This window comes from Enhydra lutris, unplaced genomic scaffold (assembly GCF_002288905.1).
Source record: "Enhydra lutris kenyoni isolate GAN:26980312 unplaced genomic scaffold, ASM228890v2 scaffoldscaffold9, whole genome shotgun sequence".
In the NCBI taxonomy this organism is placed as follows: Eukaryota; Metazoa; Chordata; class Mammalia; order Carnivora; family Mustelidae; genus Enhydra; species Enhydra lutris.
The window spans coordinates 30,313,441-30,330,740 of record NW_019154093.1 but is presented as its reverse complement, the minus strand read 5'-3'; the positions used below and the strand labels follow the sequence as shown (position 1 = coordinate 30,330,740).

The following is a 17,300-nucleotide window of genomic DNA, read 5'->3' as shown; positions in this document are numbered from 1 at the left end:
TTTTCCTCCCCCCCTACCAATATGATTAGTGACTCCTTTCTTCACCCACGGTAAAAAACAAAAGCAAACAAAAAAACAAATTTAAGACCTTAAGAGTCAAATCAATGAGATTTCACTGAACTTAATTTTTTTAAAACATTATGAGATCAGGGGCACCTGGGTGGCTGAGTGGGCTAAGTCTCTGCCTTTGACTCAAGTCATGATCTCAGGGTCCCAGGATTGAGCCCTACATTGGGCTCTCTGCTCAGCAGGGAGCCTGCTTCCCCCTCTTCCTCTACCTGCCTCTCTGCCTACTTGTGATCTCTCTGTCAAATAAATAAAACCTAAAAATAAATAAATAAATAAATTTTTTAAAAAGGTGTCTGGGGGGCACCTGGGTGGCTCAGTGGGTTAGGCCTCTGCCTTCAGCTCAGGTCATGATTCCGGGGTCCTGGGATCGAGCCCCGCGTCCGGCTCTCTGCTCAGCGGGGAGCCTGCTTCCCTCTCTCTCTCTGCCTGCCTCTCCGCCTACTTGTGATCTCTGTCTGTCAAATAAATAAATAAAATCCTTAAAAATAAATAAATAAATAAAAAGGTGGCTGGACCATTTGAAAAGAAAAAAATTATGAGATTATATGAAGCCATTCTCCTTTCATGCACACTACCATTAAGATAACTTCTTTTTGGGATGCCTAGATGGCTCAGTCGGTTGGGCCGCTGCCTTTGGCCTGGGTCATGATCCCAAGGTGCTGGGATCAGAGTCCCTCATCAGGCTCCCCAGGGAGCCTGCTTTTCTCTCTGCCTCTGCCTGCCATTCTGCCTGCTTGTGCGTGCGCTCTCTCTCTCTCTCTCTCTCTCTCTCTCTCTGATAAATAAATAAATAAATGAAATCTTAAAAAAAAAAAAAAAAAAAAAAAGATAACTTCTTTCCCCCGACTTGATTCAATGCTAAAACAAAGGGCAGGTACTTACAGCAACTATTTTGTCATTCACTTGAATTTGGCCATTGTGGTAAGCAGCACTGCCAGGTATTATACTTTTCACATAAATCCCAGAAGCCTCCCCTGAGATGCACAAAAACATATGGAAAAAGGAAGAAAGCTCTAATTAGACCTTGATTGCCAAATTCATATCAAGAGGTTAATTAGCTACAGGGGCTGATGCGAGGCTTGATAAACACTATTTTGAACACAAGCGGAGAAATTGATGGATTATTTCAAACTGTCACCATCACAAATGACCCGAATTTGAAATGATGTGACTGATGACTATTTCTGGAAAAATAATCAGTAATGGAAGCTTGATGAAATGCACTCTACTGTAAGCTGGAATTCAGGGAGCCCAGGCAGTCTCATCCTCTTGGGCTGTCCCCTTTCTTTCTGCTGCCTTGGAGACTTATCACTTTTCACCAGCACTAAGAAAAGAGTCTCCTACCTGGTCTTCCCTTCTTCCCTGCCTACATTTAGTTTGCTGCTCATGTTAGCTTCCCAGACTTTCCCAGAAAAGTACACACAGTGTTTAAAAAAGAAAAGAAAGAAAGAATTTCAGCAACATTAAATAATCTTCACATTATAAAATATTTAAATACAAACAAATGGCTAAATAAAAATTACAACGATATAAAAAGTATACAGGCCTACGGGCAAAGACTAGAAGAGAAACTGGAAAATGAAAAACCGTAACTCTGGATGATTTTATTGTTTTATTCTTTATTTCAAATGAACTTATAATACTGTCCACAGAAGAAAACTAAACATCAATGAATTCCTATTGCCTACATAATAAAATGTAAATTTCACAGAATCATATTCAAGGACCTCCATAATCTGTGGAAAACTTAACTTATCTTCCACTTGCCACCCCTCCAAGGCAAAAGTTCACAGACACAAGACTCTCAATATTTTACCAAAACATTGAGTATTGTCATGATGTTATCCCTTTTCTTAATTCATTTTTTCTTCCTATGAAACTCATCCTTTCTACCAAAATCCTTTTTCATGCCTAGCACAAATGCTTCTTTGTGAATTCTTTATTTCTTTCTGTCAAATTTAATCTTTCACCTGCCATATGATGATAGTTCACTTATAGCTCTGATAAGACACATATTTCATTTATCCTTAAACAATTGTTATTTACATATTTCTTCCTCTGACTAGTCTTTCCTTATATTTGTTTTTCTATCCCTTTCCGAACCAAGCAAAGTAACCCCCTCAAAAATCCAATGAATAGAACAAGGCAAAAATTACTCCGAAAGTCTGCATGTCAAACAGCAAACTGAATTTTTAGCTGTTCTAGTTTTTGGATTTACCATTGCCTCCCTCTCCCAAAGTCCCCAAAACATCTTTTGAGAGTAAATAAGTAAGATGACTCTCTATTCAGTAACATAAATATCAAATTTTCTCAATTTTCTATCAGTTATTTACCTTCATTTTACTTGGTGTATATATTATATTGTTAGGTTTATAAGGACACTCCAAAAACTTACTATAATAAAGATTCATAAGCCATAAGTTTAGGAACTAAGCCATCATTTCTCTAACCTGACAGCATATTAAGAGCTATTCAATATAGCTTTTATTCTCAACATTATTTTACAATCCATACTTAGCTCTTTTGGAATTCATTTAAATTCTGAACCTAATAAAGGTGGCACTTAGAAAAATCTAAAGGTCTGAAAACAGTTATTTCATTAGGCTAAAATAGCACAAGGTGGTCTGACATGAATTTCATTCAGGACTTTGAATACATTAGCACTCTTAATCTTTCCACCTGCTGTAAGTATGCAAAATAATCTATTTTTTTTAAAAATTAACTTTCTAATCTTGCTACTTTTTAAAAAGATTTTATTTATTTATTTGACAGAGAGATCACAAGTAGGCAGAGAGGCAGGCAGAGAGAGAAAGGGGAAGCAGGCTCCCTGCAGAGCAGAAAGCCGGATGTGGGGCTCAATCACAGGACCCTGAGATCATGACCTGAGCTGAAGGCAGAGGCTTAAGCCACTGGAGCCACCCAGGCGCCCCTAATCTTACTATTTTTTTTTAATTTTATTTTTTATAAACATGTAATATATTTTTATCCCCAGGGGTACAGGTTTGTGAATCGCCAGGTTTATACACTTCACAGCACTCACTATAGCACATACCCTCCCCAATGTCCATAATCCCACCCCCCCTCCCACCCCCCCTCCCCCCATCAACCCTCAGTTTGTTTGTGAGACTAATCTTACTATTTTTAAAAACCAGAACATTTCATAACTCTGAATTCATGTTACTAGCAAATATTTATCCAAAAGGTTTATTTTTCCTTACTCTAATTATTGTCTTATAATAGAGTAACTCTTAACAATAAAAGCTACCAAAGCTTTGCATGTAGTAGTTAAGGGAGTGTTATTCAGAGATACTTGGGCCATGTATGTATTCTCACAATAGAATCCCTTTATACGACAGAAAATAATTCTAATGAAAGAATTTGTTTTATGTTATTTTTTTAGTAATTATAATAATACTTTTTAACATTCATAATAAGAAATATATACAGCAGGGGCGCCTGGGTGGCTCAGTGGTCAAGTGTCTGCCTTCGGCTCAGGTCATGATCCCAGGGTCCTGCTCAGTGGGAAGCCTGCTTCTCCTTCTCCCCCTCCCCCTGTTTGTGTTCCCTCTCTCGCTGTGTCTCTCTCTGTTAAATAATAAAATCTTAAAAAAAAAAAAAAAAGAAATATATACAGTAATCCTTTTATATTATCACATCTAAAATGGCATAATATGTAACGGTCACAATATTTAAAGTATATCTATCTTAGATAAAGAGAAGACACAATTCAAATATTACACATTGAGTTGGATAATTAAATCCTTTTCTTAATGACAAGTCAGCTATAAAACTCCTGAGCTAAAACTAATTCTTTAATCATGGAAAAGTAACTGGCTGCCACTATAGATACATGGTTCTATTGTTCAGTATTGAAATTAAAATTTGCAGATATTTAATTTTACTACCTAGAAACCTTAACATCCTTTACAATTATTTCCAAATATAAAATAGAAATGATTCATTTACCTGTATGAGCAGCTCCAATATAGCCAACAATTCTAATCCCAAGACTCTGTCCATCTTTTTTCATGAGTTCAACATCATATGTTTCAAAAAAAGAACTGTCCTAAAAGGAAAAACAATTGTAAGTTTACATAATATTTAGTTCTATAACTGTGTGTAGTCAATTTGTGTGTGGTTTGTCAAGTATTTTTTTTTAGAACTCGTGGCAGAATCTTAAGATAGTCCCCAGGACTTTTTTTTTTTTTTTTTTTTTTTAGATTTTGTTTATTTGACAGACAGAGATCACAAGTAGGCAGAGAGGCAGACAGAGAGGAAGGGAAGCAGGCTCCCTGCTGAGCAGAGAGCCCGATATGGGGCTCGATCCCAGGACCCTGGAATCATGACCTGAGGCGAAGGCAGAGGCTTTAACCCACTGAGCCACCCAGGCGCCCCATCCCCAGGACTTTTGATTCCGAGTGCTATTCCTGCGTTTATGGTCCAGGATATGGCAAAAGGGAGATTATCCAGGTGCATCTAATCTGATCGGGGGGACTTTCAAAAGCAGAGTTTTCTGGCTGGCAGCAGAGAAAGGAGTGAAAATGAAATATAAAGGCGGGACCTGTGGGTTGAAGATGAGGGGGTCTCGTGAGACCTGGGGGACTGGGGACCTGGAGGAACTGAGAGAGAGCCTTAGCTGAGGAAAGGAAAGAGACTTCAGTCCTACAGCTACAAGGAACAGTATTCAGCCAACAACTCAAATGAGCTTAGAAATGGACTGTCCCCTGCCCAAAAAAAAAGACAGAAATGGACTGTCCCCAGAGCATCCAGATAAGAGTCCAGCCAGCCCTTAATTTTGGCCATACAGGAATCTAAGCAGAGAGCCCACCCAAGCCCACCCAGACTTCCCACCTACACAACTGCAAAATAACAAAGCCTGCTCTTTTAAGCCACGAAGTTTGTGGGGTTTTTGTTTGTTTTTTGTTTTTTTTTTTTGAGAGAGAGACAGAGACAGAGAGAGAGAACGCATGAGACACAGGGCTTGATCCATGACCCTGAAACCATGACCTGAGCCAAAATCAAGAGTCAGATGCTTAACCAACTGAGCCACCCAGGTGCTCCTTGTGATAATTTGTTATACAACAATAGAAAACTAATACAGCCACTTAGAAAAAACTCAGGATAAATTTTTACCTTAAAAAAAAAAAGTAAAGAAAAATTTAGAAACAGATGATAAGAATTACTATGAATAATAATTACTGGGAGCAAAAAATATCAAACTAAAACTTAATTTCATTACTTGCCTTCTAATTTAAAATACTTCTTTAAAAGAATAAAGTGTCTAAAAACAGGATTCCATTCAAAACACTAACATTAGAAAGGAAGTATCTGATTGCATCAAATTCTTTTTTTTTTTTTTTAAGATTTTATTTATTTATTTGACAGACAGAGATCACAAGTAGGCAGAGAGGCAGGCAGAGAGAGAAGGGAGGAAGCCGGCTCCCTGCTGAGCAGAGAGCCCGATGCGGGGGCTCGATCCCAAGACCCTGAGATCATGACCTGAGCCGAAGGCAGAGGCTTTAACCCACTCAGCCACCCAGGCGCCCCTGATTGCATCAAATTCTTACTTATCACACAGTTACATTGGTCCCCACTACTGAACTGAAGACTCTGGAGAGCTAGAGTAATGGAGGGGAAGAAAGTGGCTGTAACCAATTTGGAGAGGGAAGCAAAAATGATGTTAAGACCTCTGACAGAAAATTTCCATTCACAAGGTTCCAAAAAGGGAGACACAAACAACCTTCTAGATGAGCCCCTCGAATCCACATGAACAATGGTCTCCCATCTCTTCCCACCAAAGTCACTTCTCCTTTCTTCTTCCCCCGGCCTCTCCTTTTAAAAACTATTTATTTCCTTTCATTTTATTAACCCTTGATTCAGAGCCTGTGAAATTACTGGAAAGATCTTGGAATGAACCAAAAAGATCTGAATTCAAATCCCAGCTTAGCAACTGACTTCTTTTATTTTTTGAGATCAGCACCTGAGCTGACTGAGATCAAGAGTCAGATGCCTAACTGACTGAACAACCAGGTGCCCCTCTATGACTTTTAAACGAGTAACGTGGACTTGAGTTCCTTTATTTAATATGATCTTATCTTGATGAAAGGATAGGCCTATCTTGCAGAATTCCTATGAGGATTTCAGATGACCTAGACAATTCTAGGTGTTTGATAATACTAATTTTTTTATTTTTGTTTTGATTTTTTTATTTTTCAAAAAATTTTTTGATTTTTTTTATTTTTCAACAATTTTGATTATTGTTATATTATTATGATGATTATTATAATAAATATTCCCCTTGTTCATTGTGTTCATATCTAATTCATACATTGACTAGTACTGAGTTTCCCTCCAACTGTGTCTCCTCACCACTCTCATGAAATAGAAATGGCAAGTATTAGGGTGCCTAGATGGCTTGGTCGGTAGAGCATGCAACTCTCGATCTTGGGGTCATGAGTTGAAGCCCCACATTGGGAGTAGAGCCTACTTTAAAATAAATAAATAAGGGGCGCCTGGGTGGCTCAGTGGGTTAAGCCTCTGTCTTCTGCTCAGGTCATGATCTCAGGGTCCTGGGATCGAGGCCTGCATCGGGCTATCTGCTCGGCGGGGAGCCTGCTTCCTCCTCTCTCTGCCTGCCTCTTTGCCTACTTGTGATCTCTCTCTGTCAAATAAATAAATAAAATCTTTTAAATAAATAAATTTTTTTAAAAGGCTTTCTTTAAAAAAAAAAAGGAATGGCAAATATTATTATTTTCCAATTTACAAATGAGTAGCTGAATTTCAGGGAGTTTGGATGACTTAATGCTGAGAAACAGCAAAAAAACAAAATCAAACTTGTGTGATATCTCTCAACTGGGTTCTCCTCTGCTTCCCTGGTGAGCACTGAGGCACTACTCCCACCCACATGGCACTTTGAGTCGAAGGCACTTCTAATCTTGCAGAGTCTCATACCCAGCGCATAAGGAGAAAGAATGGTTTGTATACTCACAGCACTAGGGCTCTTGTGAGCTGCAGCAGGCAGGGCAACAGGTAAGGCTGCAGGGGTAGGAGGGGTTACGGAAACTGCACCCACAGGCGCTCTTGCAACAAGCATGCGGACTGAGTTTCCACAGTTCCTTAGCACTTGCGCAACTTGCTCGCTGGTCATTCCCTGCACATCTGTGCCACCGATCTTCAAGATGTGGTCCCCTGTCTGGAGTCTTCCATCCTTTAGTTGAAGAACAAAACAAAATTATTCCAAGAAATCAATGATCTAACTTCACTGGCTAATAACCAATTCCTCGGACTTTCAGTTCTGATAGAACGGCTGACAGAGAAGCCATTTATAATATGCTACAAACAATATAACAGTTTTAATGAATGCTGAACTGGCAACAGGGAAAAGGAAATATTTGGGGGGGGGGGGAAAAGATGGGGTGGAGGATGTGTTCAAAAGAAGAAGAGTAACCAGAATTCTAATATGGCCATTGGCTTGAGGGCATCATTTCACGCCTAATGGCCTAGACCCAGGGTATTCAAGACCACAAAGGTAAGGAAGAGATCAGAAAACCCTGGGCCTCAAGAAGGGAAGGAGGTTGGATCCGAGGCCTCTGGCATCAAGCTAGGAACTCTGAAGGCCAACAAACTCAGTGGCTCTTTTAAGGATCAGCAAGATGTCAGTGTGGCTGGAAAGGATGAGCAAAGAGAGTAATCGGGAGGAGATGGGAGCATCAGCTAGAGCTCAGCAGTACAGAGCATTTGCTCTGAGCTGGGGAGAAGGGAAGTCATGAAGCGTTCTGAACAGAGAAGGGACATTATCTGATGTGCTTTTACCAAGATCCCTCAAGCTTCTGTGTTGAAAACAGACTATAGGACGGGAAGCAACAGAAGCAGAGATACCAGTAAGGAGGCTAAACCAACAATCCAGAAAGAAATAGCAATAGCCTTTGGACTGGGTTAGCAGTTGGTGTGCTGAGAAGGAGACTCTAGAGAACACATCTCAGTGACCTCTCAACAGGCTCCAATAACAGCTTCTACACGAGGTGTGATGGGGAAAAACTCCCAAGTTTTTACCCCAAGCAACTGGAGAGACAGAGCTGCTTATTAATTGAGAGAGCACTGCTGAGGAATGGATGGGTGGGAGTAGAAATCAGGAGTCTAGTTTTAGAGATATCCAGTCAGAGATCCCATTAGACATGCAAGTGGAGATGTCAACTATGCAGCTGGATATACAGATCTGGAGTTCAGGAGGGAGGTCCAGACCACATATTTAAATTTAGGAGTCATTAGCATATATAACATATTTGAAGACAGGATTCTGGGAGAATTCAGAGAAAGGATACATCATATTCCATTTCTTAAGTTGGGGATATGTACCTGGTTATTATTATTATTTAAAATGTTTTATTTCTTAAACTAAGTGATACACACAGTGGTGGTTACTGTCATTATTTAAAAATCTGCACAGCCATTACACATACTCTTTTATATGCACTTTTAAAGGTGTATATTTCATACCCAAAAAAATTTTAAAGCAATTTATCAAAAAGTACATCAGGTCAAAATGTTTTAACATTTTCATTCTACATCCATTTGTCAAATTCTTGAAATAGCAGATCCATCTGCGTTTTGTTTCACCAGAAATTTTGAATTCTCTTTACTTACCTTTACTATATTAGAGTTACCAAGATGTAAACATAGCTGGCTACAAAAGATTACACCTGCCTAGAACTCTACAGGTCGAAAATCACTTTTCATATATCATCTCACTTGGAGAGGGACAACTTTAAAATGAGTACATGGGATTCAGAAAGGTTGACTGACCTGACCAAGGTCTCAAAGCTAAGAAGTGAACCAAAGTTCAACCCAATAAAAAACAAAAAATAAAAATAAATTAAAAGTCTTCAATAGGTTAAAGCCTCTGCCTTCAGCTCAGGTCATGATTCCAGGGTCCTGCGATTAAGCCCCACATTGGGGCTCTCTGCTCAGCAGGGAGCCTGCTTCCTTCCTCTCTCTGCCTGCCTCTCTGCCTACTTGTGATCTGTCAAGTAAATAAATAAAATCTTAAAAAAAAAAAAAGACTAAAAAGTCTATTTTCCGTCTTTCCTTTTCTCCAATTTTGCAGGACTCTGAATTAAGGAAGGTACGAGATCCAAATACTGAGTAAAAAGCCATGGGCTTTGTTGTGAAGTCTGCACAAGGCCCTAGAAGCAACTGGAAGAGAAAGAGGAGGAAAACAGAAAATGCAATTCAATTCAGAAACATCTGCAAAGACTCAGAGAAAAGACAGATACAAAGAGGAAGTAAGAATTGGTGGATTTCTACTTTTAAGCACTGGTAATCTGATACTGTATCAATGCAACAACCTGAAATAAAACAAGTAACTACTCAAGAGAAAGTCGAGGATTGGGGCGCCTGGGTGGCTCAGCTGGTTAAGCAGCTGCCTTCGGCTCAGGTCATGATGCCAGGGTCCTGGGATTGAGTCCTGCATCGGGCTTCCTGCTCAGTGGGAAGACTGCTTCTCCCTCTCCCACTCTCCCTGCTTATGTACCCTCTCTTGCTGTGTCTCTGTCAAATAAATAAATAAAATCTTTAAAAAAAAAAAAAAAGAAGAAGAAGAAGAAGAAAGTCAGGGGTCATGATGAAAAACAGGGGCAAAGCTGCCTCTGTAAATCAAACCGTCCTTGGCCTGACCAAAGAATAAAGAATATGTCAAATAAGTGAATTTGGCTTGGCCAAAGAAGGGCCCGTCACCGTAAGTACATAGTCAGTCACTTCCTAGGCACTATTTTTTTCCTATTTTACCTCAATTCAATTTAAAATGCTGTAAATAATTTGCATCTGTCACTGAAAGTCAAACATTTTCTTCTTCCAGAAAAACAGGTGTTCTAAGGAATTCATAAGTACAAACACAATCATTAGTCAGATTGATAGGGAAAACACCAAAATGACAGCTACCTTGTTTAAGTCCAGCAGCCCCAAACACTGCATTTTACTGGTATTTTTTGATCAACATTCTCCTTCCATAACCTGTCTACTGTGCAAGGAATTTAAAAGGCATAGAATTCTTTTTATTCTTAAGGGAAATCATAAATCAATGATAGCCAATAAATAGCTAGGCTAAGATTCAAAGACATAGTGTGCTAATCAAACATTCAAATATAAAGTTTATCAACCCAAAGGTTTTTTTCAAAAGAGAAAAATTATGCATATAGCCTAAGATAGTATGGTAGGCACATAAATTAAAACAGCTGATGTAATAGGGTACACCACATTATACTGAAAAGACTAAAAGTATCATTTAGTCACCTTTAAAAAAAAAAGATAAAATACTTTAATCCAAGTTAGCAGGTACAGGCTAAAAAAATATATTAGTTTGCATTTTAAATTCCCTGATAGGCAGCTGGATGATAATTTCAGATCAAAAAAATATTTGACAGGCACCTGGGTGGCTCAGTGGGTTCAAGCCTCTGCCTTCAGCTCAGGTCATGATCCCAGGGTCCTGGGATCAAGCCCCACATCGGGCTCTCTGCTCAGCAGGGAGCCTGCTCCCCCCCTCTCTGCCTACTTGTGATCTCTGTCAAATAAATAAATAAAATCTTAAAAAAAAAAAAAATTTGAGGGGCACCTAGCTGGCTCAGTGAGCAGAGCCTGAGACTCTTGATGTAACGGTCGTGAGTTCAACCCCATCGGGCATGGAGCCTACTTAAAAAAAAATAACAAAAAAAATTTTTTAAGACATTTTAATAAATAAATAAATAATAAACTATTAGAAAACCTAAAGAAACTTAAGTTTGAGCTACAAAATAAATCAAAGTTGTCTCTTGGAAAACTAAAACACAGAAAATAAAATTATTATTAGTTTTGATTCCAGGCCAATGCTATCATTGGTCTTTAATCAAAAGGCAACAAAACATAGGCAGAAAACAGCAAATTTATAAAATAAACACTCCCTCAAAGAATTAAAGATATTACATCTAAAAACATCTATCCCACCCTCCTCAAATTCCCAAAGCCCTCATCAACTGGTTTTTAAGGATAAGGAAAAGATGTTTATAGACTCACTCAAAGCAAAATTTCTTGGGAATAATCAACTATTCAGTGGCCTCAAGCCGGGCCTTGCTTATTCTAGACTGAAAATTCCTCATAGTACACACGTCCCTCCAGTCTCTGCTTGGTTACATTCCTTCTTAGTATGAAAGACTACTAGATTGTTATCATGACTCATAATATAATTGCCTAATACCAAAAAGTCATTATTCATGACAACTTTTGAATAGACTGCATTGTTATAGCTACCTTACAGGGAAAAAGGGTTCACTCAGTGTACCTGATTCCCCTAGAATTTCTCCAGACCACAAGAAAGATACTTCTGTCAAATGAAGTTTTACACTACCTATTTTTTTTCCTTTTTTTAAAGATTTTATTTAATTTATTTTATTTATTTATTATTTGACAGAGAGAGACACAGGGAGAGGTAACACTAGTGGGGGTAGTGGGAGAGGGAAAAGCAAGCTTCCTGCTGAGTAGGGAGCCCAATGCGGGGCTCTATCCCAGGACCCTGGGATCATGACCTGAGCCGAAGGCAGATGCTTAACGACTGAGCCACACAGGCATCCCTTACACTATCCATTTTCAGTTAAAAACAAAACAAAACAAAAAACTTCTATTGAAAATTTTTGAAATTTTTGCCATAGCTGAACAGAATTCTCAAAAGATGTATGTTTCAGGTACTATGAATTTCGGAGACTGAGCTTACAGGTATATATAGGCTTACAGATTTACAGGTTTTAAGACTGATGATTATATATAACAGGTTATAGATTTAAACTAAAGGGGCACCTGGGTGGCTCAGATGGTTAGGCACCTGCCTTTGGCTCAGTGTCATGATCCCAGGGTCCTGGGGTCGAGTCCCACATTAGGCTCCCTGCTCAGCTCTCTCAATTTCTCTGTCAAATAAATAAAATCTTAAAAAAAAAAAAGACTTAAAAGATAGACTCTAAGTCCTTTAGCTCTCCTCTCATGATACCATGTAATTTTTCTATCCATGGAATTGGCCCTGATTGCATTTACTCATTGGTCATTGTGACTAAATCTCAACAAGTGTTTCTTAAAAAGCTCCTATGAATCAATAGTTTTCAATTTCATTTACTTTATAACATTAAAGGCAGTAGACAGCAGAAAGACAAGTACGGGCTTTGGGGTCAGAAACACCCAAGTTCAAATCCTGGCTCTACTTTGATCAAACTGTTACAATCAAACATCAGTTATTTATTCTCCCTGAATCTCCGATCCCTCTTAAACAAAATGAGAGTAAATCCCTCTCTCACTGATTTGTGAGCATTAAACTCAATACTATTGCAAAGTCTTAAGCCTAATGCTTTGCTTACAGCAAATCATCAAATGTATCCATTTCTGACACCCATTTGGGCTGTAGTGACCTCAGCTAGTTGTTCCTGGGCTCACTCCCTCAACTGTACCCATCTTATAACTATATATATATGTAAGCTGTAAACACAAAAGGAAATATAAAGGGTTATTTCATGAAACTCTTCTAAGTAAGAAATACTGACTTCCTTCTCCAACTTTCTATTATCTCATTTTATATTCTTTGAAGAAAGTAAGATTGATTAACCCCATTAGCTGAACATAGGTATCACTTTATGATCAATCTTGATCACATTTACAGTAATGACTTAAGACATCTATAGTCCCTTACCATAAAGATTGCCACAGTCAACACTGAGCATTAATATTCAAAATATGAGTACATTTTAATTAAAAGCAATAATTCCCTTTCATTCTTTTAAAGCTATGACCAGTTTACATGAGCAACAACTTACAAAGGCTTAGAAACAATGCACAGAGCCAGTTCAAGAGATCTTAAATGCCATTAGCTGAGATGAGAAGAGAGAGGGGATGGCTCCCTCTCCTATGTTTAGGCCTCACTATAGCCGCTTACAGGAAAACGTCAATAATTCTGTTGTTTCTAGAGCTGGCTATTTAGATAAGCTTAGACCAACCCTGGACAAGAATACATCTGGAAAAGAAAAACATTAGGATGAACTTTAGATAAATAGATTTAAGCCACAAAAGACACACTTCAGAGTTAAAGAGATGTGAACTCAATCTTGACTTTGTCATTTCCTAGTTGAGTAGCCTTGGGCAATTTCTTAACAGTTTCCATATCTATAATTTGAAAATAAAATTTATGACTATCTTCAGGATTACATAAGAATAATGTATATTAGGAAGATAACAGTGTCTGGTATAAACATTTGCTTCTGCATCATGACTGATGGGCATGCTCCAACCCCCTCCTTGATGACCTGAAATAGTGACAAGCCCTTCCAGTAAAGGCTGAAAATCAGACCTGGGCCTTTCCCAACAGTGTCTCAAAGGGATTAATTTGGGAAACTGCACATCGTATTCTCCTTGTGACAATTCTTAATGCACATTAGGATATTAAAAGCTCAGAAAATTCTTACAGTAAAAAAAGTCTATTTGATTTTGTTTAACTTGCTGTTTTCTAAATTTATCTGACCCTTTGTTTTTCACAGTAACTACTCCACTTTGCATCTTGAAAAATGCTACTCCAGCAAACAAGCTGATAAAAATTGCTAAGCGGGGGGAGGGGGGGGGATGAGAAAAGATATCAAAATACTCCAGAATACCTCATTCTTTTTCAGGTTACAAAAAATTTCCAAAAACCCTTAAGAATATATTTTCTGCCACAGTTGTGCTTTAAAGATCCATAAAATGACAATTCTCAGCCTTTCTGGTCTCAGAAACACTTCACATTCTTAATTATTGAGGATAGAGAAATGGGCATTACAAAGACGCACAGGAAACTTTCATGGTTGTTAGATATGTTCATTTTCTTCACTGAGGAGACAGATGGTATAAGGGTGAAAGCTTATGTGCTACCTTGGCTAGGCTATGGTACCCAGTTTTTTGGTCAAACACTAATCTAGCTGTTACTGTGAAGGTATTTTGGAGGTATATATGATTAACATCTACAACTGCTTGATTTTAAGAACATGATCCTTGATAACAGGGGTGAGGTGGGAGGGGCTCCATCAAATCAACTGTAGGCTTGAAGAGCAAAAACTGAGATTTCCTTGAGAGAAAGGAATTCTGTCTTAAGACGGTAACAGAAATCCCACCTGAGTTTCCTAAGAAATCTTGCCAACCAGCCCTACAAATTGTGAAGTCCAGACTGCAGTATTAACTCTTGCCTGAGTTTCTACCCTGCTAGCCTGCCCTCTATATTTCAACTTGCCAGTGAACATATGTCAAATTTATTAAACTGTATACTTTACCTACGTGCAGTATATTGTATATCAATTATATCTCAAAAATTACTGAGAATCTCAAAGAGCTTTTGCTTATGTGGTTCTCTCTGTTGTTATCTACTAAATTAGAAAATAGCACAGGGGCCCCTGGGTGGCTCAGATGGTTGGGCATGTGCCTTCAGCTCAGGTCATGATCTCCAGGTCCTGGGATCAAGCCCCACATCAGGTTCCCTGCTCAGCGGGGAGGCTGCTTCTCCATCTCCCTCTGCCTCTCCTCCTGCTTGTGCTCTGTCTCTCTCCCTCTCAAATCAATAAATAAAATCTTAAAGAAAAAAAAAAAGGCAGAGAAATTTTTAAAATATTTAATACATATACTATACTAGTATATATTTCTATTATGTTGATGCATACACTTTTTATTTTGAAAATAAAAGCTATATTTTCTACAACAAAATGGTGAGAAGAGTGGTATTTTAAAATATCTTTGGAAATCCATTCAATAGCTGGCTTAAAAGAAGACAACCAGCTTTGCACATCTGCTTTAGCATTCAGTACACTGTAATATGTTGTTTTGGCTGAAGTATATAAAGAAAATCTGGCCTCAATTAGATACATAGTTGGAAAATGGAGGAGTATTTTAACAGCCCTTCAAGTCTATTCTTCTCTGATAACACACCAAAACTTGACAAGTTGTGGTTTCTTAAAGATCCGTTGCAATGTGGAACCTGCAACTTCATCAACAAACTTTCAAATACTGTCTCATTAACACCTATTGATCAATCTTGAATCCTAAATGGACCTTTTACCTATATATTGTCATACCACACACTGATCTTCAGGAAATATTGATCCACAGACTCAAGCAGATCTTCCAAATATTAACATATTTCATTATATAATATTTTAAAAATCATTACTAATATCAGCAATAATCTAATCAGAAAAGTCTTTAAATATTGGAAAATGTCAAGCTATGATAAAACACAACTTTTCCAGAATTCTAATTTTTGCTTGAAAGTTCAAATTTTATCATCACCCACAAATGCTGTCAGCTGTTTTCCTTGAAATGACAGGCTTGCTTCATTCATTTTCAGAGAAATGTCTGCCAAGCACCCAAGTCTGAATAAACATAATTTTTCTGTCAATTACTCTTTCAAAAATAAAAATGCTATTCCAGATTGGTGGTTGCCAGAAGTTGGGGGCAGGGAGGTAGCAGGTGGGCAAAATGTGTGAAAATGGTCAAAAGGTACAAACTTCCAGTCATAAAATAAATAACTCATTGGGATATAATGTACAGTGTGGTGACTATAGTTAACAATACTGTATTGTATATATGAAAGTTGCTAAGGCAGTAGATCTTAAAAGTTCTCATCACAAGAAAAAAAATGTAACTATGTGTGGTGGTGGATGTTAACCAGACTACTGTGGTGGTCATTTCACAGGATAAAACATCAAATTGTGTTGTACAGCTAAAACTCATATAACATTATATGTCATATCTCAAAAAAACTTTTTTGAATGAAAGCTAAGTATTTTAAAATTTTTTTCATGTTTTCCATATAAAAAAGTGGCTAGTTTGTCTCACAGACATTTTTCTCAAACCAACCGTCATAACTCAGTATGTGGCAGAAGTGCTATACGGTATATGTCCCATTTTGTCACTCAATATTAAAAAGACATGCACTGAAATGTCAAAATTTGCCGGAAGTAATCATTTTTTGCTGCACTTTCTTAAGACTACTCTTTTGTTGCAACCACGTGGTGGAGAAGAACACAATGACCACCAGCATGGTTTGATGCCATTTCCTTGTCTTAATCCCACAGGTCCCCTGCAAGAGTTTCAGGGAGCCCCACAAAGCAAACTCTGAAAGCAGCTTCTCTAAATACAAGTGGAGGCTGAAAACAAAAATATTAGCTCCACAGTTTGTGTAAGATGAAACCTTAAATAGAAATGGGAAGCTGAGGAATTTACCTCAAAGCTGCATTTGCAAGTCCATTTTTCCTTATGCTTATCAGAAGGGATATATTTGTAGGTAACTAAACATCAATGAGTGAAATTTACATAGTACTCTGGTTATCATGGACAATTCAAAAAACTATGGCCTCACTATTAAGTGGCATCATAACTAAATTTCTGGGCGACTTTTCTAAAAACTAAATTCAATGTTTAGCATTTTATTCAATGTAAAACTAAGCAGAAATAGTTCCTAAGTTTTAAAATGGCCTGCTTTTAGGGGCATCTGGATGGCTCATGTGCAGCATTTGACTCTTGATCTCAGGACTGTAAATTCAAGCCCCATGTTAGGCATGGAGCCTGGTTTAAAAAAAAAAAAAAAAAAAAAGGCCCACTTTCAGTTTAAACACTGCTAAATACTGAACTGTAGTCATTTGACTTATAATGCCAGAAAACTGTAATTCAAGTGAAATTTACCACATACAATATTGGGGCAAATGTTTATAATCACTGTACCTTCTAAGTTTAGCATTTACGTGCTTGAAAGATACACTGGGAGAGAACACGGATATTCAAAATACAGTATCTATTAACACCTCTTCAACCAAAAATATTGTCCTCTGATGGAATCAAGAAGACTGTCAACCACAAGCCAAGAAAAAAAAAGTTGACTTAGGAAATGTTTCTAATAAAGCCAAGTGAGTATATGTTAACATTCATGGGAATAAAAAATATTTTTAGCAACACATAAATTCTAATTATGGGATCCTATATCCTAATAATTCATGTTGTGAAATTACATTTCAACCCACACAATTTAAACTGTGTGACACCAAAATGAGAACAAACAAGTCAACTTACTCGATCTGCTAATCCTCCAGGAACAATCGTCCTCACAACCACACCACTTGATTTTCCTCCAACTATTCCAAAACCTAATCCAGAGCCATCATTAATGAGCTCAACATCTTCAATATGCCCCCAATGAACCTACAAATCAATGG

The 17,300-nt window shown here is 37.9% G+C and overlaps 1 protein-coding gene across 1 annotated transcript in view; it reads right to left on the bottom strand.

The window, feature by feature from the left end:
* The window catches only part of LOC111142889 (PATJ, crumbs cell polarity complex component), a 372,385-nt gene that overhangs the window by 330,101 nt on the left and 24,984 nt on the right, over window positions 1–17,300 (bottom strand). The window contains exons 7-10 of the mRNA XM_022496281.1: window positions 17,158–17,286; window positions 7,058–7,276; window positions 4,036–4,135; window positions 952–1,043 (exon numbers count right to left, since the gene is read on the bottom strand). Coding sequence (XP_022351989.1) covers window positions 952–1,043; window positions 4,036–4,135; window positions 7,058–7,276; window positions 17,158–17,286 — 540 coding nt within the window. The remainder of the gene's footprint in view (window positions 1–951; window positions 1,044–4,035; window positions 4,136–7,057; window positions 7,277–17,157; window positions 17,287–17,300) is intronic.